At 37.8% G+C, this 19487-nt stretch overlaps 1 protein-coding gene across 2 annotated transcripts in view; it reads left to right on the top strand.

The window, feature by feature from the left end:
- The window catches only part of MAN1A1 (mannosidase alpha class 1A member 1), a 195483-nt gene extending 186465 nt beyond the window's left edge, over positions 1-9018 (top strand). For both annotated transcript variants that reach the window (XM_053590549.1, XM_053590550.1), the window contains exons 11-13: positions 467-639; positions 5708-5823; positions 6202-9018. In XM_053590549.1, the coding sequence (XP_053446524.1) occupies positions 467-639; positions 5708-5823; positions 6202-6328 (416 nt within the window). In that variant the 3' untranslated portion in view covers positions 6329-9018. The remainder of the gene's footprint in view (positions 1-466; positions 640-5707; positions 5824-6201) is intronic.
- The last annotated feature ends 10469 nt before the right edge of the window (positions 9019-19487 follow it).

The following is a 19487-nucleotide window of genomic DNA, read 5'->3' as shown; positions in this document are numbered from 1 at the left end:
ATAAGATTTACACTGTATCTGGTATTGTAAGCAACCTAGAGATGATTTAGAGCAGGCGTCCTCAAACTGTGGCCCGCGGGCCACATGAAGCAGTGTGAATTGTATTTGTTCCCGTTCTGTTTTTTACTTCAAAATAAGATATGTGCAGTGTGCATAGGAATTTGTTCATAGTTTTTTGTTTTTTTTTTTTAAACTATAGTCCAGCCCTCCAACGGTCTGAGGGACAGTGAATTGGCCCACTGTTTAAAAAGTTTGAGGACTCCTGATTTAGAGTATGAAAACATAGGCATAAGTTACGTGCAAATACCATAGCGTCCTCAGGTTTTGGAACCCACTTGAAATCCTGGAGTCAACCCCCCACAGACACTGTGGGAAGACTATACTTTCTAGTTTCATTTACATTATAGATAGACACTAAGCATTGTCCAGAATAGTAACCCTGGTTCACCCTTTGCGTATCCTTTAGTAATGAAACTGGGACCAGAAGCTTTCAGATTCGATGGTGGTGTTGAAGCCATTGCTACAAGGCAAAACGAAAAATACTACATCTTACGCCCAGAAGTTATCGAGACTTACATGTATATGTGGCGACTGACTCACGATCCCAAGTACCGGAAATGGGCCTGGGAAGCTGTGGAGGTGATGTTTTAATTTGCATGTGTTTCTTATAGATAAATGTCTTAAGAAAACATGTTACCTATAAATCTGGCATATCAACTCTTCTGTAATTTTTAAAGCTTTTACCAGTTTTTTTCTACTCGGGACTGTGTGTTTTCAGTTAAGTCATTCTATATCCCTGGCTTTAGCTTTGTTTTATATAACAGTGATATAAACATACCTGCTAGCAGACTTAGATGTCAACAGATATATCTAGAAAGGCATATCATAAAATTGACCTCACATAACTAGAGAAATGATGATCTCTTAATTCCACAGTTAGGGCAACTAACTCCAACTTACTCCAAGTATCTCCAAGTTAGGGCAACTTGGAGATACTCACTTCTGGTGTCTGTTTCAAGAAACAGTTGCCTGGTTTTTTTCTATTAGCCTTTGGGCTTTAAAAATCTTAGTGTATGCTTTTACTTAGAATAAACTAGCTACTTAGATGTAACTTTTACAAAGAACCTATAGAAGAATTACTCCGTGTAAGGATATTCCTTCACTGGGCTCGAGTTTCTCGGAATATCTGTAAGCTTTCCGGACATCCAATGTGTTCTTGTAATTGTCTGTCCCCCTCTGGGTCTCTCCTAGAGTGTGGTGTGTCATCTTCCTCAACTAATTGAGTGAACACTCTGTGTGCTGGTGCCAGAGGAGGCACCCTCCAGAATGTGCACCCCAAAAATGTCTGTCTTCGCGTAAGAGAGATTATTCTGAAAGGAGTGGGCAGGAATTCATGGGCTAAGCACCAGCAATGCTTTAATTACTCTCTTCCATTCTCGAGCAGTCTTTGTTAGAAGGTTAGCTATCTCTAAAAACTGTTCATTAGCAATGACTTCTCTCAGGAAGTCTAAAATGAATATTGCCTTTGTGTAAAATGTAACTAATATCTTAGGAAGCTATTTGTGAATCTTATTACTCTCTTCATTGAGTGCGTGCCTTATCATTAATCATCAGTCATTTTAAATAACAGTGATTCTTTAGGCCTCTTCTTTTTTTTTTTTTTTTTACAAAGTTTTCTCGTTATATTTAATCAGTAGTAATTATAATTTCTTTAAATTTCTGGAGGGTTTTCTCTGGAAAAAATATGGTAAAATTGAGGTTCATCTGGGCAGTGCCTGTGGCTCAAGGAGTAGGGTGCCGGCCCCATATACTGGGGGTGATGGGTTCAAGCCCAGCCCCTGCAAAAAAAAAAAAAAAAAAAATTGAGGTTCATCTAAGCTTTGGTGAAAGGGTATTATTTTGGTCTTGAAGTAGCCAATGAAGGAATCATGTATCAGTTTAAGTTGAAAATACCAGGAATAACGTATTTCATCAAATCTAAAACACCATAATTTGTAAGAAGCATTATTTTATATACCACTGAGAAAGAATAACATTGCCAGTTTCATTATGACATTTTTATAGATGTTAAAATGTGCGAATGTATGACAGAGAAGTGATTAAAATTGGGAAGTAAATTCCTTGCTAGGTGAGTAGGGGACTCTGGTTTGCCTGATTCTTCAGGGGAATTATTTGTGAATAATAGAGTGGTTTTATGTATTATAAATTTTATCTCTTGTTAATTCCATAGCACAACATATGATATGAAATTGTGATGTTGTTTCCCCGTGTCATAACATAGTGACCCCTATCCCCCACCCCCATTTTTGCTATTTATGACTTCTGCTAGAACCAGAGCTATACCGAGGAGTGCTGGGGACTCTTGCCCTTTTTAAAGCACAAATATGTTAGACTTAGAAGGCGTGGCAGCATTTTTTTTCCCCTATGTTATATCCCCGTGGCCCCCTGGGGTTCAGTGGCAGCCCAAGTGGGCAGTGACCTTCACGACAGCAGCTCCCCCTGCCAGTTCTGTTCTTCTCATCTGTTCCAACTCAAACTCAAGACCACAGCTGGAAACCATGTCAGAAGAAGGAGGGGAAGGAACGTCTTCCCAGGCAGCTGGCTGTGGTCTGAGAAGTATGGAGGAGTTAACAGTCCCGGTGGCAGCCCTCAACCAGTGAGGTTTGTGGTTTGGTGGGTAACTACCCTACCTGGTCTTCCTTCTTTTGAGCATATTTTGCGGTGGCAGGCCCCACGGTCCGGGGGGTTTCCAGTGGCAGTTGCACACATCCGGGTTATTCCTGTATGGATGTATTTCACTGGCTCTTCTGTCCCTGTCACACTCTCTCCACTCACTCCCTGACATCACCTCCCAGTAATCTTCCTGCATATTCTGTTTTTAAAGGAATCTTAAAAATTACCTCACCCAGGCTTCTACTCAAAGACAGACCTCCTCTGTATCTCTTGCACCCCTTATCAATAAAAAGACATCAGTACATTCACCTTTGTAGCAAAAGTGAATAAGGTACTAGCTCATAAGGTAATAGGTTCTGTTTTCTAATGGGGGTTGGTATTAGAAAGTTGTTTCTTTTGTAGCCAGAATTTATGGTGTTTGTGCTCTGAGGTAATGGAGAAAGAAAACTCTCTTCTACTGACACATTTCACTTTTCCTGGTGTGGTTTCCAGCTGTGGTCTTTCACAGCCGCCCGTATGACTCAAAAACTTCTCAGTATGATTTCCCGTAGGCTATAGTCCAGTTTGTTGTTTTAGTATTATAGATGTATCAAACCTCTGGCTTACATCAGACTTGCAGTCGGATATGTTACGACCACATCCGCCACTGTTCCATTTTACCCCTTTACTCTGTATTTTGTCCCCCATCCTCACAGCTTGTAAAGGATTTGTGAGCCATCCTGCTGTCTTCTAACGAGTCACCCCCTTCCCAGCCCTCTGTCATTGATATGCTTGGGAAACTTGCTTTCCATGTCTCAATTAAAGTTCTTAATAATAATGTTGAGTGAGATTATGAAAAGCATATAGTCCAGCAGCAAATCACTAAAGATCGCTTCATAGATCAACAGCAATCCATTAATACCAGCATTCAAGCACTATCCTATACTTCTGTGTTCATTGCAGCATGATTAACAATAGCCAATATGCACAAACAGCCTAACTGCCCATCACTGGATGAACAGATAAAGAAATATGGTATATATAGATGATGGAATATTACACAGCCTTGAAGAAGAAGGAAAGCCTGCCATTTGTGGCAATATGAATGAACCTGGAGGACATTAGCTAAGTGAAATAACCCAGCACAAAAAGACAAACACATGTAGTACACATGTGTGGACTATTTTTTAAAAGCTGAACTCAAATAAGCAGAGAGTAGAATGGTAGTTGTCAGGGACTGCGGAATGACAGAGAAGGGAGACGTGGGTGAAAAGATACAAATTTTCAGTTGTTAGAATAATCAGCGGTTCTCAACCTGTGGGTCGCAACCAATGAAAATAGATCCTACATATCAGATATTTACATTATGATTCATAACAATAGCAAAATTACAGTTAGGAAGTAGCAGTGAAGATAATTTTATGGCTGGGGGTCACCACAACATGAGGAACTATATTAAAGGGTCGCAGCATTAGGAAGGTTGAGAACCACCGTGTTAGATGAATAAGTCCTTGAGACCTTAAATATAGTGCAGTGACCATAGTTAATAGTGTGTGAACAGATTTTATGTGTTCTTCCTACACACACACAGTAACTGTGAGGCGATGGATATGATGACTGGCTTGATTATGGTAATCATTTCACAACATATAAAGACGAATATCAAATCATCACATTGTACACTTCAAAATATAGACAGGGTGGCCACAGTGTATACAGGGGACCAAAGTGCACATGAACTTTATGGCCATCCTGTATGTTTTTGTCAATCATGCCTCAGTAAAGCTAAAAAAAGGGTTTAAAAAAATAAAAATAGGCTCAGCTACAAACACTGAGGCTGGCGGGTTCGAACTCGGCCCAGGCCAGCTAAACAACAATGAACAACTGCAACAAAAAATAGCCAAAAAATAGCTGGGCATTGTGGGGAGCACCTGTAATCCCAGCTATTTGGGAGGCTGAGGCAGGAGAATCACTTAAGCCCAGGAGTTTGAGGTTGCTGTGAGCTATGACGCCACGGCCCTCTGCTGAGGGCCACATAGTGAGACTCTGTCTCAAAAAAGGAAAGAAAAGAAATTAGAAGCAAAAGATATAAAATGAGCTTGTAGGAAAAAAAAAACACAAACAGCAGTAAGCGTACTAGCAGCCGACAAAGTAAGATGGTGAGTTAATTTAGGCTGCTACCTAAGTTTTCATCCGCACACACATCCCCCATCTGTCTCTTTTCTTAAACACTCGTGTTCAGACAGCTCCAGAGATGTAGGATCATTTCTCTAGATAGTTGTCAGTGGAGTCAACCCTTCCTCTTCCATTCCAGATGAAAGAAAAGAAAAAAGATATTTTAGGAACAGATGCCAGCCACATTTTTCTCACTGCCTTTCATTTTCTTCTTTTAGCTCTGTTGCCAGTATCACTAATTAGTACCCTACAATCAAGTTTCAAGAAAGAAAATGCTCTGATTATAGTGGCAGCTGTTTGAGTCCCTACATTTTCTCAACCAGTGCTTTATAATCTCCACTTACATTAACAATCTCTATAGACCAGGAGTCAGCAAACTTTTTCTGTAAGAACTAAATAGTATTAGCTTCAGGGGTCATGCAATCTCTGTTGCATCCACTCAGATCCACCACTGTAGTAAAAAACAAAAAAATCCAGGCACAGGCAATAAATAAACAAATGAGTATGGCGCTTTGGTTTAATAAAACTTAATTTACAAAAATAAGCAGGTCGGGGTAACCTGTGGTCCATAGTTTGCCAAGCCCTGCTAGAGCTTAGGAGGAAACGATAATAGAGATCAGTGTAAAATTATCCCAAAACTAAATGTAGACATGTTTCCAATTAGGTAAGATATGTTGTCCATATGTTCTTTGGCTTTTCATGTTGTATTTGCATTTACAGTTTATGGTTTTTACTTTTTTTTTAACCTAAAACTGTTAACAAGTCTTCATTCAACTTTAATAGAATTTTTTGAAAATCCATTTTATCTGCATTAGACAATCTAATAATAAAACCTAGTGACAACCAGTTTCCTGAAACGTGACCATTTTTCCCCACTTAGGCCCTGGAGAGTCACTGCCGAGTAAATGGAGGCTATTCAGGCCTACGGGATGTTTACCTCCTTCATGAGAGTTACGACGATGTACAGCAGAGTTTCTTCCTGGCAGAGACACTGAAGTAAGTGAAAATTAGCCAAAAACTATGCAGCTGAGGTGTCTGACAGATCTTCTTTGTAGATGTCTTTATCATGAATACATTCCAGTAATATTAAGTATGACTAATTCAGAATGTCCCTCTACATACATGGCCCTAATTACAGGTGTATTTTCAGTAATTATAATTTGATGACTAGTGACAGCTTCGTTTGGTTCTCAGACACTAACAACCAAAGCACAGAATAGCTTTTTTACTCCACATGAATGAGTAAATCCCCTCAGGATTTTGATATACTTGACTGTTGTCTATGCTTATCCATAAAATGAACGGAGACACTAATGTGGTTTTTGCCGTCTTTGTGGGTTCACTGCCTGACACAGAACTCATTTTTCTCACCAGATACTTGTACTTAATATTTTCTGATGATGATCTCCTTCCACTGGACCATTGGATCTTCAACACTGAGGCTCATCTTCTCCCTGTACTCCGTACAGATCATAAGAAAGTTGAAGTCAACAAGAAATAAAAAGAAATTTTACTCTGCTCCATCCCCCTCACTGCATACCTTAACAATTCCTTTTCTGATTATCAGGCACATGATGAACTTTTATTAATAGATCAGTCATTATTCTCTAAGTTCTTAAATTGTTTTGCAGTCTTTTATGTTTATTATCATAGGCATAAGTGGACCTAAATCTCTTATTGTAGCCTTTATTATTCAGCCAGTAGATCCACTGTTTGGGGTTTTGGTTTTGGTTTGGTTTTTGGTTTGGTTTTTGTTTTTAAGTATCTGTTACCTCTGGAGTTGACCGAAGATGTAATGTCATTTTTATTAGACTGAGTAGAATGGTTTAACAATGACCTCTTAATTACAATTTGATTTGACTGCAAAACTTTTTCCTCCTCTGTGAGGAGATGATGTCTGCTTTAAGCTGTAATGTTTTGCCATGTTGCAAAAAGCCATAATAATAAATTAACTATTAGAAAAGCTTTTCCTTTCCAATGTCATGTTAATCTGGTTTGTCTATCCACCAGAGACAGATCTTATGACTGTGACAGCCTCCTTATGTGGGTCTATCATTATTTGATAGCGTGTCTTCTAAAATACTTCCCTCACATTGTAATTCAAATTAGAAAGGCATTCCAAAAGAATCATCTCATGGTGACCTCATTGCATCAAAACTGCAACATATTTTTGTTGGTTAATTATATTAAGTGTTTCCCAATTGGTGAATTTGACAACTTTACTTTAAATGCCCTGTGTCATTTCTGAATCGTGCACTGGTTAATTTCTTTCCGTCTCTAGTACACGGTGAGGTGAGCTCTCAAATTTTGCAGAATTCTATGACTGAAGTATATTTTTTTAAGAGAAATGGTATTAATGTATTAGCTTTTGCTTTTAACTGAATATATGAAGAAATTAGTTCTCTCTAAAAAGAGGGTGAGTATTTCATATGGCTTTTATTTAGTTCATCTGTAACTTTGGATGTTTTTATTTCATCTGTAACTTTTTCTTGAGAAAAGAAAATATTCCATTTGGTTCAGATTTTTCATATTTGAAAAAGGCCCTTTCTCAAATAAAGTAAATTATTTCATTTCCATTTATGAAAGCAGGATTTGACTCCGTGATAAAGGCTGTGCCAATTTATTTATTCGTGGTCAATTAAAGAAAATAATAAGCTTTTAGACCAAATAAGAATATAGTATGTTTAGTTTGATTACTTTAAACATAAGAGATCCCAATTTAGAACCAACATATAGAAATGATCACTCAATCCCCAACAATTCTGCAATAAATCAAAATAATTATATGACTCTTCTAAACATTAGGCTTTAAATATGAATGGTTTTCCCAAGAGTAGATTGGTGATACCTTGTGTTTTCTTGGCATTTTAGTTCATTTTACATACATACACACATACATATCCATGAAATTATATATATGTGTGTGTGTGTATATATATATGATGATGCATATTCTGAAGTTAAAAGACTTTGACCACCTAAATTTTCAACCTACACTGGTCAGACAGATCAGTGCAACCCAATAACTAAGCTGAAGCATATGAAATTGCTGTTTAAAAACTATATAATATAACATCAGCAATTTCATAAGGTTCAACCTAATATTTTTTAAGACAATTATTTTCTTAATCTCAATAACTTCATAGTTTAGCTATTTCACCTTTTGAAAATCTTTCAAATGATTTCCTTTGTCTGATAGGGCCACTTGTGTGATCTGCCTTCCCTCCACTCCAATTAAACATTGGTATATGTCAAAGAATAAATTAGTAAAATTAGTGAATGAAAAAGATTCTCCAGTACATCATAATTGCTAAGTTAGTGAGTCTCTGTGATCCAGAACAACTTCTTCCTCTCATATCTTCTGCTTACCTAGTCAATGAATAGATATCAAGAGCCCTTTGTTCCCAGGACTTTAAGGCAAAGTATAAAAAAAGATTATTGCCAAAATTGGGCCATATGTATTTAAATTATAACTTTTTATGTGAATGTCCTTTGACAATTTAATTCATTTTCTTGCTTTTTCATTTTATTTTAAAGAGCACAAAGCTGCTAAGTGTTTCTGTAGCAGGTACAGTATCAACATCAGGTTGTGTATACAGCACACACAACACTACAATGTACTTACTATATCCTGGCATAAGTAGACAAGCTGTGCTGCGTGTTGCTGTCTCAATAGCAAGAGTAAAGGTTTTGCAATTCTAGAACTTGGATTTTAAGCAAAAGTACAAAACACCAAAAATTTAAACAAAATAAGAGATTAATATTATATTATATAATTGAATTAAAGTTATTTTAATTATTTTAATAACTGAAGGATTTAAGTAGAAGCTTTTTCATTTTCAATAAAACTGTGCAGTTAAATTTATATATGTATTCATTCCTGAAAGATGAACCATGGCACTGAATTTTGTGTTGATGCATACGTTTTTGATATACTTCGTGCAATTAATATTATACATGTCAGTTGTACAGCAATTTACCAAACTCAATGACTTGTTTGTCATGACTCTTTCATGTATACTATCCATTTTTTACATTGTTTTTGATTTGTACATAAATCCATTCCGTCATTTCCAAATTTATATAAATCTCTAATGTAATGGGAAACATAATAGATTGACACATAATTTTTAAAAATTATATTTGTAAAATTTCTCTATTGTGAATAAAGTCTTTTAATATATCTCCTCATTTGTTATATTTTTCTTCTTTTAAGCAAGCTTCTGTATATATAGGGGTAAGTGCATGCATGCATACACTTGGGAATGGAAATGTGAGATCCTAATAGCAATTCCATACTACAACTAGAAAACCTTGAGAGGAAACATTTCCCCTTAAGAGACTATATCGAAAGTGATTTTGCACCGTTGGTTAATCAAGTATCTTTCTTAAAGGTCTAACATGTTCAACACCAGGAACTGCAGGATAGAGGTGTTAATGTCAGAAATAGCATAAAGTATGATCCCAATTCATAAGTTTGGGGTCCAAATAACAAGATCAGACTAACCCCACTCCACCTCACCCCTCACAAGACAAAAACAGCATGTTAGACCGCACACAGTGGCAGAATCACTTGAATCTAGGGTTTGAGGTTCCTGTGAGCTACGATGGCACCACTGCACCCTACCTGGGGTGACAGAGTGAGACTCTGTCTCAAAAAAGAAAAAGGAAAACAAACAAAAAAAAGCATGTTAAACTACAAGTTACATTCTGCTGTCGAAGTTCAGGGAGGAGGAGGTCCACCTCCTTTGGATGGTCAAATAAGCTTAGTAGAGAAGAGAGAATGAATGCTTCAGGAGAGCTTCCAATTTTTTTGGAAAAGCCTAGGTTTTTTAAATTCATGCAGATATTTTGGTTGCTGTTGTCTTTGCCTGAAAGTCTCTTTCCCAAGTATGTTTACAGTTCATTCCTCACTTCATTCAGTCTCTGCTCAGTTGTCACCTTATCATGGTGGCTTCCTGGACAAGTCAGTATAAAATTCCCCATCATCTTTTTTCCCTTACCCTATTTTATTTTCTACTTAGTATTTGTTATATTATACATTTACTTCCTTTGTTTATTGCCTTTCTAACCCCTTAGTAGTAAACCCCATGAGAACAGGCCTTTTTCCCCCCATTTCTCCGTCTCTAGATGGAGAACCTGCCTAAAGCGGTATCCAGCACTTGATGTAGTAAACAGTGGATGTTTGGTGAACAAGTGCATGAATAAATGAGACTCCAGCTTCTGTTGTTAGCCTTTGCTACGACCATTGGCAATTATCTTTCAATAAGCAGTAATTTTTTTGGAAATATTGAAGAATGTGTTTGTGACTAAAATCAACTCTCAATCAACAGATTATTTTTAAGCCACTTATTAAGGTACCATGTGAGGCCCTGTATAAAATATAAAAGGAAGATGTGATTCCTTCACTATAGAATTTTTTCAGCGTTGAATAGCCCACTATTTTATGAGACTTAATCTCACAGTTCCTGCTTCATATTGAAAAAAAGAAAACTATTACAACAACATCAAGCAGAGGGATTGGATTTTTGCCTAACAGAGTTAGTCAAATGAGAACCTTCTGGATTCAGTTGTTGGTAACTGATGTCAGTGGTGTTTACTCTGTTGGTGACAGAATTAATGAAAACTTATTCTAGGCATGAGTTTTATTAGACTAATCATCAGCCATCCACACAGGGCAGCTTGGCAACCAGTACATCTCATGATATGTAGACAATTGCTGAAAATTTTTGGAAAAGTTGAAGTATTTTTCATTTAGGCGCTGAGTTCTTGTATCTAATTGCCATTGCAGCTCCCAGCTTATAGATGAAATGGTGAGGGTGGGGAAGGAAATCTTATCAAACTTTTAAACTGATTTAATGGTCCAAAGGCCAATGTCTATTTTTTCCAGGCTCGTTCCGTCCACACTTGCCAATACATGAGTCACAGTTCTCCAGAAATATTTGCCAGGCATCAGATATGCATTGAAAGTATTGGGACTACATGGAAGTCTAGATAGTATTTAGTTCAACTCTCTTGAGTGAAAATTTCAGGTTTTTCCCCCCAGAGTCAGGAACTATTTTCTATCCTTGCTCTGTGCTGCCAGACACAGGGGTAGGGTAAGAGTTTATGCTAATTAAAGAGAACCATGCAGGAGAGCATATGTTGTTTCTAACCAACCACTCCAGAATAAAGGTAAATTCAGAATTCACCCTTAGAAAATGGTCTGCTGCTGTGTTTCTCTTTCTCCGTGTGGGCTACAGTTCCCTTAAGCAGAACCTCTTCTTTTAAAATGCAGATTCCAGTCCTTTCCCCAAAATCTAACAAATCAAAACTGTGGTGGGGCCCGGGAATGCTCATGTTTCACTACCCCTGTATGTGATTCCTCTGCATCTGAAGCTGAGAAACTATACAAAACTGGCAGGTGGAAGACCCAAGACTAGCAGAATTAATAAATGAATCAACAAGTCACGACCAGCATAGAGTATGTGCCTTTTTCTATCTTTACGTTCTCCCTCCAGGTTTAAGTACAACTTGACTAATTTGAATCAGTTTGGAAACATAGATTCATCCTTTTACAACAGCATTTCTGAGCAATAAGCCATACACTTAAATCTTTTAGAAAGAGATTCACACTGGATTTCTAAACATAATCCTTCCTTAATAGGAGAGTCTCAAAAGTATTAACTTAGTCATCTCTGTTTCAGTTCAGCTGTTGTTTCATTTGCTTTCTTCCCTCAACAACTGCTTTGTAAAGTCATTTCTCAAATTATTTCTTCTGTGCTTGTTGATTTTAACATGACTGTCAGTTGCACACACTACGTGGAGTTCCTAGTTCGGCAATGTGTCATTGTATAAATGTGCAAATGTATAAAATATTCTTGGCAATGACCTCTGAAAAGCACCTTCATTTCTCCTGCCTGATGTTTTAACATTCATTGCAATTTTTTTTTTATTTCAAAACTAATTTAATTAAAATTTTTTTTTCTTTTTTTTTTTTTTTTTGTTATTGTTGGGGATTCATTGAGGGTACAATAAGCCAGGTTACACTGATTGCAATTGTTAGATAAAGTCCCTCTTGCAATCATGTCTTGCCCCCATAAAGTGTGACACACACCAAGGCCCCACCCACCTCCCTCCTTCCCTCTTTCTGTTTCCCCCCCCATAACCATAGTTGTCATTAATTGTCCTCATATCAAAATTGAGTACATAGGATTCATGGATTCATGCTTCTCCATTCTTGTGATGCTTTACTAAGAATAATGTCTTCCAATTACATCCAGGTTAATACGAAGGATGTAAAGTCTCCATTTTTTTTAATGGCTGAATAGTATTCCATGGTATACATATACCACAGCTTGTTAATCCATTCCTGGGTTGGTGGGCATTTAGGCTGTTTCCACATTTTGGCGATTGTAAATTGAGCTGCAATAAACAGTCTAGTACAAGTGTCCTTATGATAAAAGGATTTCTTTCCTTCTGGGTAGATGCCCAGTAATGGGATTGCAGGATCAAATGGGAGGTCTAGCTTCAGTGCTTTGGGGTTTCTCAATACTTCCTTCCAGAAAGGTTGTACTAGTTTGCAGTCCCACCAGCAGTGTAAAAGTGTTCCCTTCTCTCCACATCCACGCCAGCATCTGCAGTTTTGAGATTTTGTGATGTGGGCCATTCTCACTGGGGTTAGATGATATCTCAGGGTTGTTTTGATTTGCATTTCTCTAATATATAGAGATGATGAACATTTTTTCATGTGTTTGTTAGCCATTCGTCTGTCATCTTTAGAGAAAGTTCTATTCATGTCTCTTGCCCATTGATATAAGGGATTGTTGCCTTTTTTCATGTGGATTAATTTGAGTTCTCTATAGATCCTAGTTATCAAGCTTTTGTGAGGGTGGGGGGTGATTGAAAATATGCAAATATCCTTTCCCATTGTGTAGGTTGTCTCTTTGCTTTGTTATTGTCTCCTTAGCTGTACAGAAGCTTTTCAGTTTAATGAAGTCCCATTTGTTTATTTTTGTTGTTGTTGCAATTACCATGGCAGTCTTCTTCATGAAGTCTTTCCCCCGGCCAATATCTTCCAGTGTTTTTCCTATGCTTTCATGGAGGATTTTTATTGTTTCATGCCTTAAGTTTAAGTCCTTTATCCATCTTGAATCAATTTTTGTGAGTGGGGAAAGGTGTGGGTCCAGTTTCAGTCTTTTACATGTAGACATCCAGTTCTCCCAACACCATTTATTGAATAGGGAGTCTTTCCCCCAAGGTATGTTCTTGTTTAGTTTATCAAAGATTAGGTGGTTGTAAAATGTTAGTTTCATTTCTTGGTTTTCAATTCAATTCCAAGTGTCTACGTCTCTGTTTTTGTGCCAGTACCATGCTGTCTTGAGCACTATGGCTTTGTAGTACAGACTAAAATCTGGTATGCTGATGCCCCCAGCTTTATTTTTGTTACAAAGAGCTGCCTTAGCTATACGGGGTTTTTTCTGGTTCCATATAAAATGCAGAATCATTTTTTCCAAATCTTGAAAGTACGATGTTGGTATTTTGATAGGAATGGCATTGAATAGGTAGATTGCTTTGGGAAGTATAGACATTTTCACAATGTTGATTCTTCCCGTCCATGAGCATGGTATGTTCTTCCATTTGTTAATATCCTCTGCTATTTCCTTTCTGAGGATTTCATAGTTTTCTTTATAGAGGTCCTTCACCTCCTTCGTGAGGTATATTCCTAGGTATTTCATTTTCTTTGAGACTATGGTGAAGGGAGTTGTGTCCTTAATTAGCTTCTCATCTTGATTGTTATTGGTGTATACAAAGGCTACTGACTTGTGGACATTGATTTTATATCCTGAAACATTACTGTATTTTTTGATGACTTCTAGGAGTCTTGTGGTTGAGTCTTTGGGGTTCTCTAAGTATAAGATCATGTCATCAGCAAAGAGGGAGAGTTTGACCTCCTCTGCTCCCATTTGGATTCCCTTTATTTCCTTGTCTTGCCTAATTGTATTGGCTAGAACTTCCAGCACTACGTTGAATAGTAAAGGTGACAGAGGACAACCTTGTCTGGTTCCAGTTCTAAGAGGAAAAGCTTTCAGTTTTACTCCATTCAGTAAAATAGTGGCTGTGGGTTTGTCATAGATAGCTTCAATCAGTTTTAGAAATGTGCCACCTATGCCTATACTCTTCAGTGTTCTAATTAGAAAAGGATGCTGGATTTTATAAAATGCTTTTTCTGCATCTATTGAGAGGATCATGTGATCATTATTTTTGCCTCTGTTAATATGGTGGATAACGTTTATAGACTTGCGTATGTTAAACCAGCCTTGCATCCCTGGGATGAAGCCTACTTAATCATGATGAATGACTTTTTTGATGATAAGCTGTAATCTATTGGCTAGGATTTTGTTGAGCATTTTTGCATCTATATTTATGAGTGAGATTGGTCTGAAATTCTCCTTTTTGTTTGGATCTTTTCCTGGTTTTGTTTGTTTCATAGAATGTGTTGGGGAAGATTTGTTCTTCCTCAATTTTTTGGAATAATTTCTGCAGTACAGGAATAAGCTCTTCCTTGAAGGTTTGATAGAATTCTGGAGTGAAGCCATCTGGACCAGGGCATTTTTTGGTTGGAAGATTTTTTATTGTTTCTTTGATCTCAGTGCTTGAAATTGGTCTGTTCAGGAGCTCTATTTCTTCCTGGCTGAGTCTAGGGAGAGAGTGTGATTCCAAATATTGATCCATTTCTTTCACATTGTCAAATTTCTGGGCATAGAGTTTCTGGTAGTATTCAGAGATGATCTCTTGTATCTCTGTGGGATCAGTTGTTATTTCCACTTTATCATTTCTGATTGAGGTTACTAGAGATTTTACTTTTCTATTCCTCGTTAGTCTGGCCAATGGTTTATCTATTTTATTTATTTTTTCAAAAAACCAACTCTTTGTTTCCTTAATTTTCTGAATGATTCTTTTGTTTTCAATTTCATTGATCTCTGATTTGATTTTGAATATTTCTTTTCTTCTACTGAGTTTAGGCTTAGATTGTTCTTCTTTTTCCAATTCCATAAGATCTCTTGTGAGATTGTTGATGCGCTCTCTTTCTGTTTTTCGAATGTAGGCATCTAAAGCGATGAATTTTCCTCTCAAAACTGCTTTTGCAGTATCCCACAGGTTTTGGTAGCTTGTGTCTTCATTGTTGTTATGCTCAAGGAAGTTAATGATTTCCTGTTTTATTTCTTCCTTCACCCATCTGTTATTCAACAGAAGATTGTTTAGTTTCCATGCCTTTGGGTGAGGTTGAGCATTTTTGTTAGAGTTGAGTTCCACCTTTAGTGCCTTATGGTCTGAGAAGATACAAGGTAAAATTTCAATTCTTTTGATTCTGTTGATATTTGTTTTGTGTCCCAGGATATGATCAATTTTGGAGAATGTTCCATGGGGTGATGAGAAGAATGTATATTCTTTATCTTTGGGATGGAGTGTTCTATATGCGTCTATCAAGCACAGTTGTTCTAGGGTCGCATTTAAGTCTCTTATATCCTTGTTTAATTTCTGTTTAGAGGATCTGTCCAGCTCTGTAAGAGGAGTGTTAAGGTCCCCTGTTATTATGGTATTATCAGATATCATATTGCTCAGACTGAGTAAGGTCTGTTTCAGGAATCTGGGAGCATTTAAATTGGGTGCATAGATATTTAGAATTGAAATGTCTTCTTGTTGTATTTTTCCCTTGACCAATATAAAGTGACCATCTTTGTCTTTTTTGACTTTAGTTGCTTTAAATCCATCTGTATCTGAAAATAAGATTGCAACTCCTCTTTTCTTCTGAATTCCATTTGCCTGAAAAATTGTCTTCCAACCCTTGACTCGGATCTTTAATTTGTCTTTTGAAGCCAGGTGTGTTTCTTGCAGACAGCAAATGGATGGCTTGTGTTTTTTAATCCAGTCAACCAATCTATGTCTCTTCAGTGGGGAATTCAAGCCATTAACATTTATTGAGATAATTGATAAGTGTGGTAGTATTCTATTCGTCTTATGTTGTAAGAGTCCATTGCTTAGTTTTATCTTTTGCATCAGTGTGGAGGTTTGGTTCTGTCCTTTAATTTCTGAGTTCTTACTTTGCTGCTGATCCATTGTGGTGGTCAGTGTGCAGAACAGGTTGAAGTATTTCCTGTAGAGCTGGCCTTGTTGTGGCGAATTTCCTCAATGTTTGTATATCCGTAAATGATTTGATTTCTCCATCAATTTTGAAGCTTAGCTTAGCAGGATACAGAATTCTGGGCTGGAAATTGTTCTGTTTAAGTAGATTAAAGGTAGATGACCATTGTTTCTTGCTTGAAAAGTTTCATTAGAGAAGTCTGCGGTCAATCCGATGGATTTGCCCCTGTAGGTCAACTGGCGCTTACTCCTGGCAGCTTGCAGAATCTTTTCTTTTGTCTTGATTTTGGACAGGTTCATCACAATGTGTCTTGGAGAACCTCGGTTAGAGTTGAGGCAACCTGGGGTCCGATAGCCCTCTGAAAGCAGTGTCTCAGAATCTTTGGTGATATTTGGAAAATTTTCTTTTATAATATTCTCTAGTATGGCTTCCATTCCTCTGGGGCATTCTTCTTCCCCTTCTGGAATTCCTATAACTCATATGTTGGAACGCTTCATAAAGTCCCATAATTCTGACAGTGAATGTTCTACTTTCTCTTTCTTCTTTTCTGCCTCTTTTACTATCTCAGTTATCTCAAAAACTTTGTCTTCTACCTCCGAAATTCTTTCTTCTGCATGGTCTAACCTGTTGCTGATTCTTTCCATTGCATCCTTAAGTTCCCTGATTGTTTCATTTCCTTCAGCTCTGCTATATCCTTTTTATATTCTTTATATCATTCATCTCTGATTTGATTCTGTTTTTGGATTTCCTTTTGGTTATTTTCCACTTTATTAGCAGTTTCCTTCATTGTTTCCATCATTTCTTTCATTGTTTTCAAGATGTGTATTCTAAATTCCCTTTCTGTCATTCCTAACATTTCTGTATAGGTGGAATCCTCTACAGTAGCTACCTCATGGTCCCTTGGCGGGGTTGTTCTGGACTGGTTCTTCATGTTGCCTGGAGTTTTCTGCTGATTCTTCCTCTTGGGTGATTTCTTTTATCCGTTTCCTTGCCCTAATTTTCCTTTCACTTCCTCTTGCTCTTTAAGTTCTCGTGCCTGTGGAAGTTGCGGGCGGGTTTAGACGGATTGAACACACGCGACCACTTGCTGGTTTTCCACTGTTTTAGTCCTCCTCTTGGGGTCCAGAAGTCTCTCACTGACTCCCTGTATCCTCTCAGGGGTGATGATAGGCAGATCCCACCAGCCAGAGATGCCTGGAGTCCTATATCCCCAGACTCACGGTGCCCAGATGCAAGGAAGCTGTTACTCGGCTGCCATCTTGCTCCGCCTCCCATTCATTGCAATTTTTAATCGTCTGAGATTTGTTGCCTTGCCATTATTATGATCATTTTGAATATCCTTAAAACATGCCATTACTTACTGAATAAATTAACTTGAATTTGTGTCACAGATCCATTTAATTCCCTAGTGAATGCAAATTACCACGAACGTTAGAAAACAGTGATAGATGTATAGCTTTTTTAAAAACTTTTCCACATACTGGGATATTTTGGCCTTAGGCCATGAACACATATTAATTCACAATTCTGTAAACAACACATGAAATCTACTGCTTTTCAAATAGTATTTTCCCAAGTGACTGACACCTGAGAATTTGTTTTGTTTTGTTTTGCTATTTATCTCTCCTAGGAGATGAATGATCCTCATTCATGGAATCTTTGGGTACTTCCTTCCTTCCTTTCTTCCTTTCCAAGTCTTTTGAAATTCTTTATGGAAACACAATTTATAATCACCTCCTGAAACCAGGTTGAGGAGACTTTGATGTCAAATTCTTGAGGCAGGCACGATCCTATTGGTTCCCATTCATATATGTGACAGCTTGGGCTTGTTGTGACCCAAGACTGGCTGCTTAATAAGTGACAGGAGAAACAAACTAAACCTCTTCCTTTCCTGTCCAAAACCTGTTTACCACCCTGCCCTTCCTTATAGCACTCTAACCTCACCGATCAAATAAATCCTAAGTGCCGTTCAGTGCTATTCACATTCCACTTCTGTCTTGCTTTTGTCAAATTGGCAACCTTGTGATTCACACGGTCTTAGCCAGGAACTTCAAGAGTGGATGCGTTCTAAGTTCCCCCATTAAAATGCATAAAGTTCTGCTAGTCTCTTTTCTGTACGTGGCCCAGACTATAGAATGAGTGGAAAGAAGGTGTCGTTGGGACAATGGGACAGTGTGGAGGGTGGTAGTGGGAGGGCAAAGGACTGTTAACATGCCCTCATGCACTAGGAACCAAACAACTGGATTCCAAAGCTCTCATTATTAATTCCTTGCTTGTTTTGACACAAGCACTTAATGTTTTCATGGTTCCGTTTTCTCACCTGTAAAATGAGACTGTGATTAGCCCAGGTATAGCAGCTAAGCTGTGTATGGAATGATGTCTGCTGTGGATGCTGGAGGAAGAAACCGCACTACACGTACCAGAAATTTTCCATCATAGATGACAGACCGCCACACCCAGACTACAGGACATGAAAACGGGTGCGTCCTCCCTAAAATGGGAGCAATTGTATGTATTTCCCAGAGAATTAAAATAGCTAATGTACATAAAAGTTCTCAGCTCTAGGCCTGACAAGGATTATGCCTTCGCTTCATGAGTTTTAGCCTCTTCATTCAGCTCTTAGGTTATATAAAAAAATCATCTCTCCTCCACCTTGGAAAGCCTCCAGCTTGTTTTATGACAACACATGTTATTGTTTTGCTTGCCATTTCCAACCACCCTGGGCTTTTTTGGATGCCTTCCTTCAATCAGACTGCTTCATAGACATTATTACTCATCTCTGAGGTTAAAGTTTAGCTCTTATTTTCTAACCTGGGAAGATAAATATAGCTAGCTCTTTTTCTTCACACCTGTATTATGCACTAATTGAATATTTTTCCACATATTTTTTAATTGAAGAGCAGGAGGGTTTGGGGTTGTTTTGTTTGTTTGTTTGTTTTGCATTTGCAGAAGAAAAGAAATAGAGATCAATTTGCATTACTGCTGTACTGGTAAGAGCTAGATTACCAATTTTGTCATTGTATTCAATTGCATATTCCAATAAAACAGTGAAAATAAAAGAGCAACTGTAACAGTTGAGAACTTTTAGATTGAAGGGCAGTTGTTTTATTTTCATCCCAGAGTAGCTTAGGAAACCAACTAAATCAATTTTATGAGCTAAGAAGGATTACTGAAGTAACTCTACTGAAAGAGCCGGCACTGCTTCCAAAATCAGCTCACAAGTTTGGAAATCACTTACAGTGACTTAAAACTGATCAATTCCAAAGAAAAATGCAGAAAGCATATAACGTCGTTTTGATTGAGAGTCTGCATACTCTTCGTGTCTACAGCACTGGAGACAAATTACGTACAACTCTCACTAACCTTTCTTCTGGCACTCCCTGCCTAAGAACGTGAGACTGTTCGCCCCTGAAGAGGGGCTGGCTGTTCTGCCCCCCAGGTTCTGCTGAGCAAAGTGCCCACAGTCCCCCTTCACTCCCCACATGCCCCACTCTCGCTGGCCTCTGCTTTTCTGCACTCTGCCTGGAAAGGACTT

This window comes from Nycticebus coucang, chromosome 5 (assembly GCF_027406575.1).
Source record: "Nycticebus coucang isolate mNycCou1 chromosome 5, mNycCou1.pri, whole genome shotgun sequence".
NCBI lineage: Eukaryota > Metazoa > Chordata > Mammalia > Primates > Lorisidae > Nycticebus > Nycticebus coucang.
This window is presented reverse-complemented; position numbering and strand designations above follow the sequence as displayed.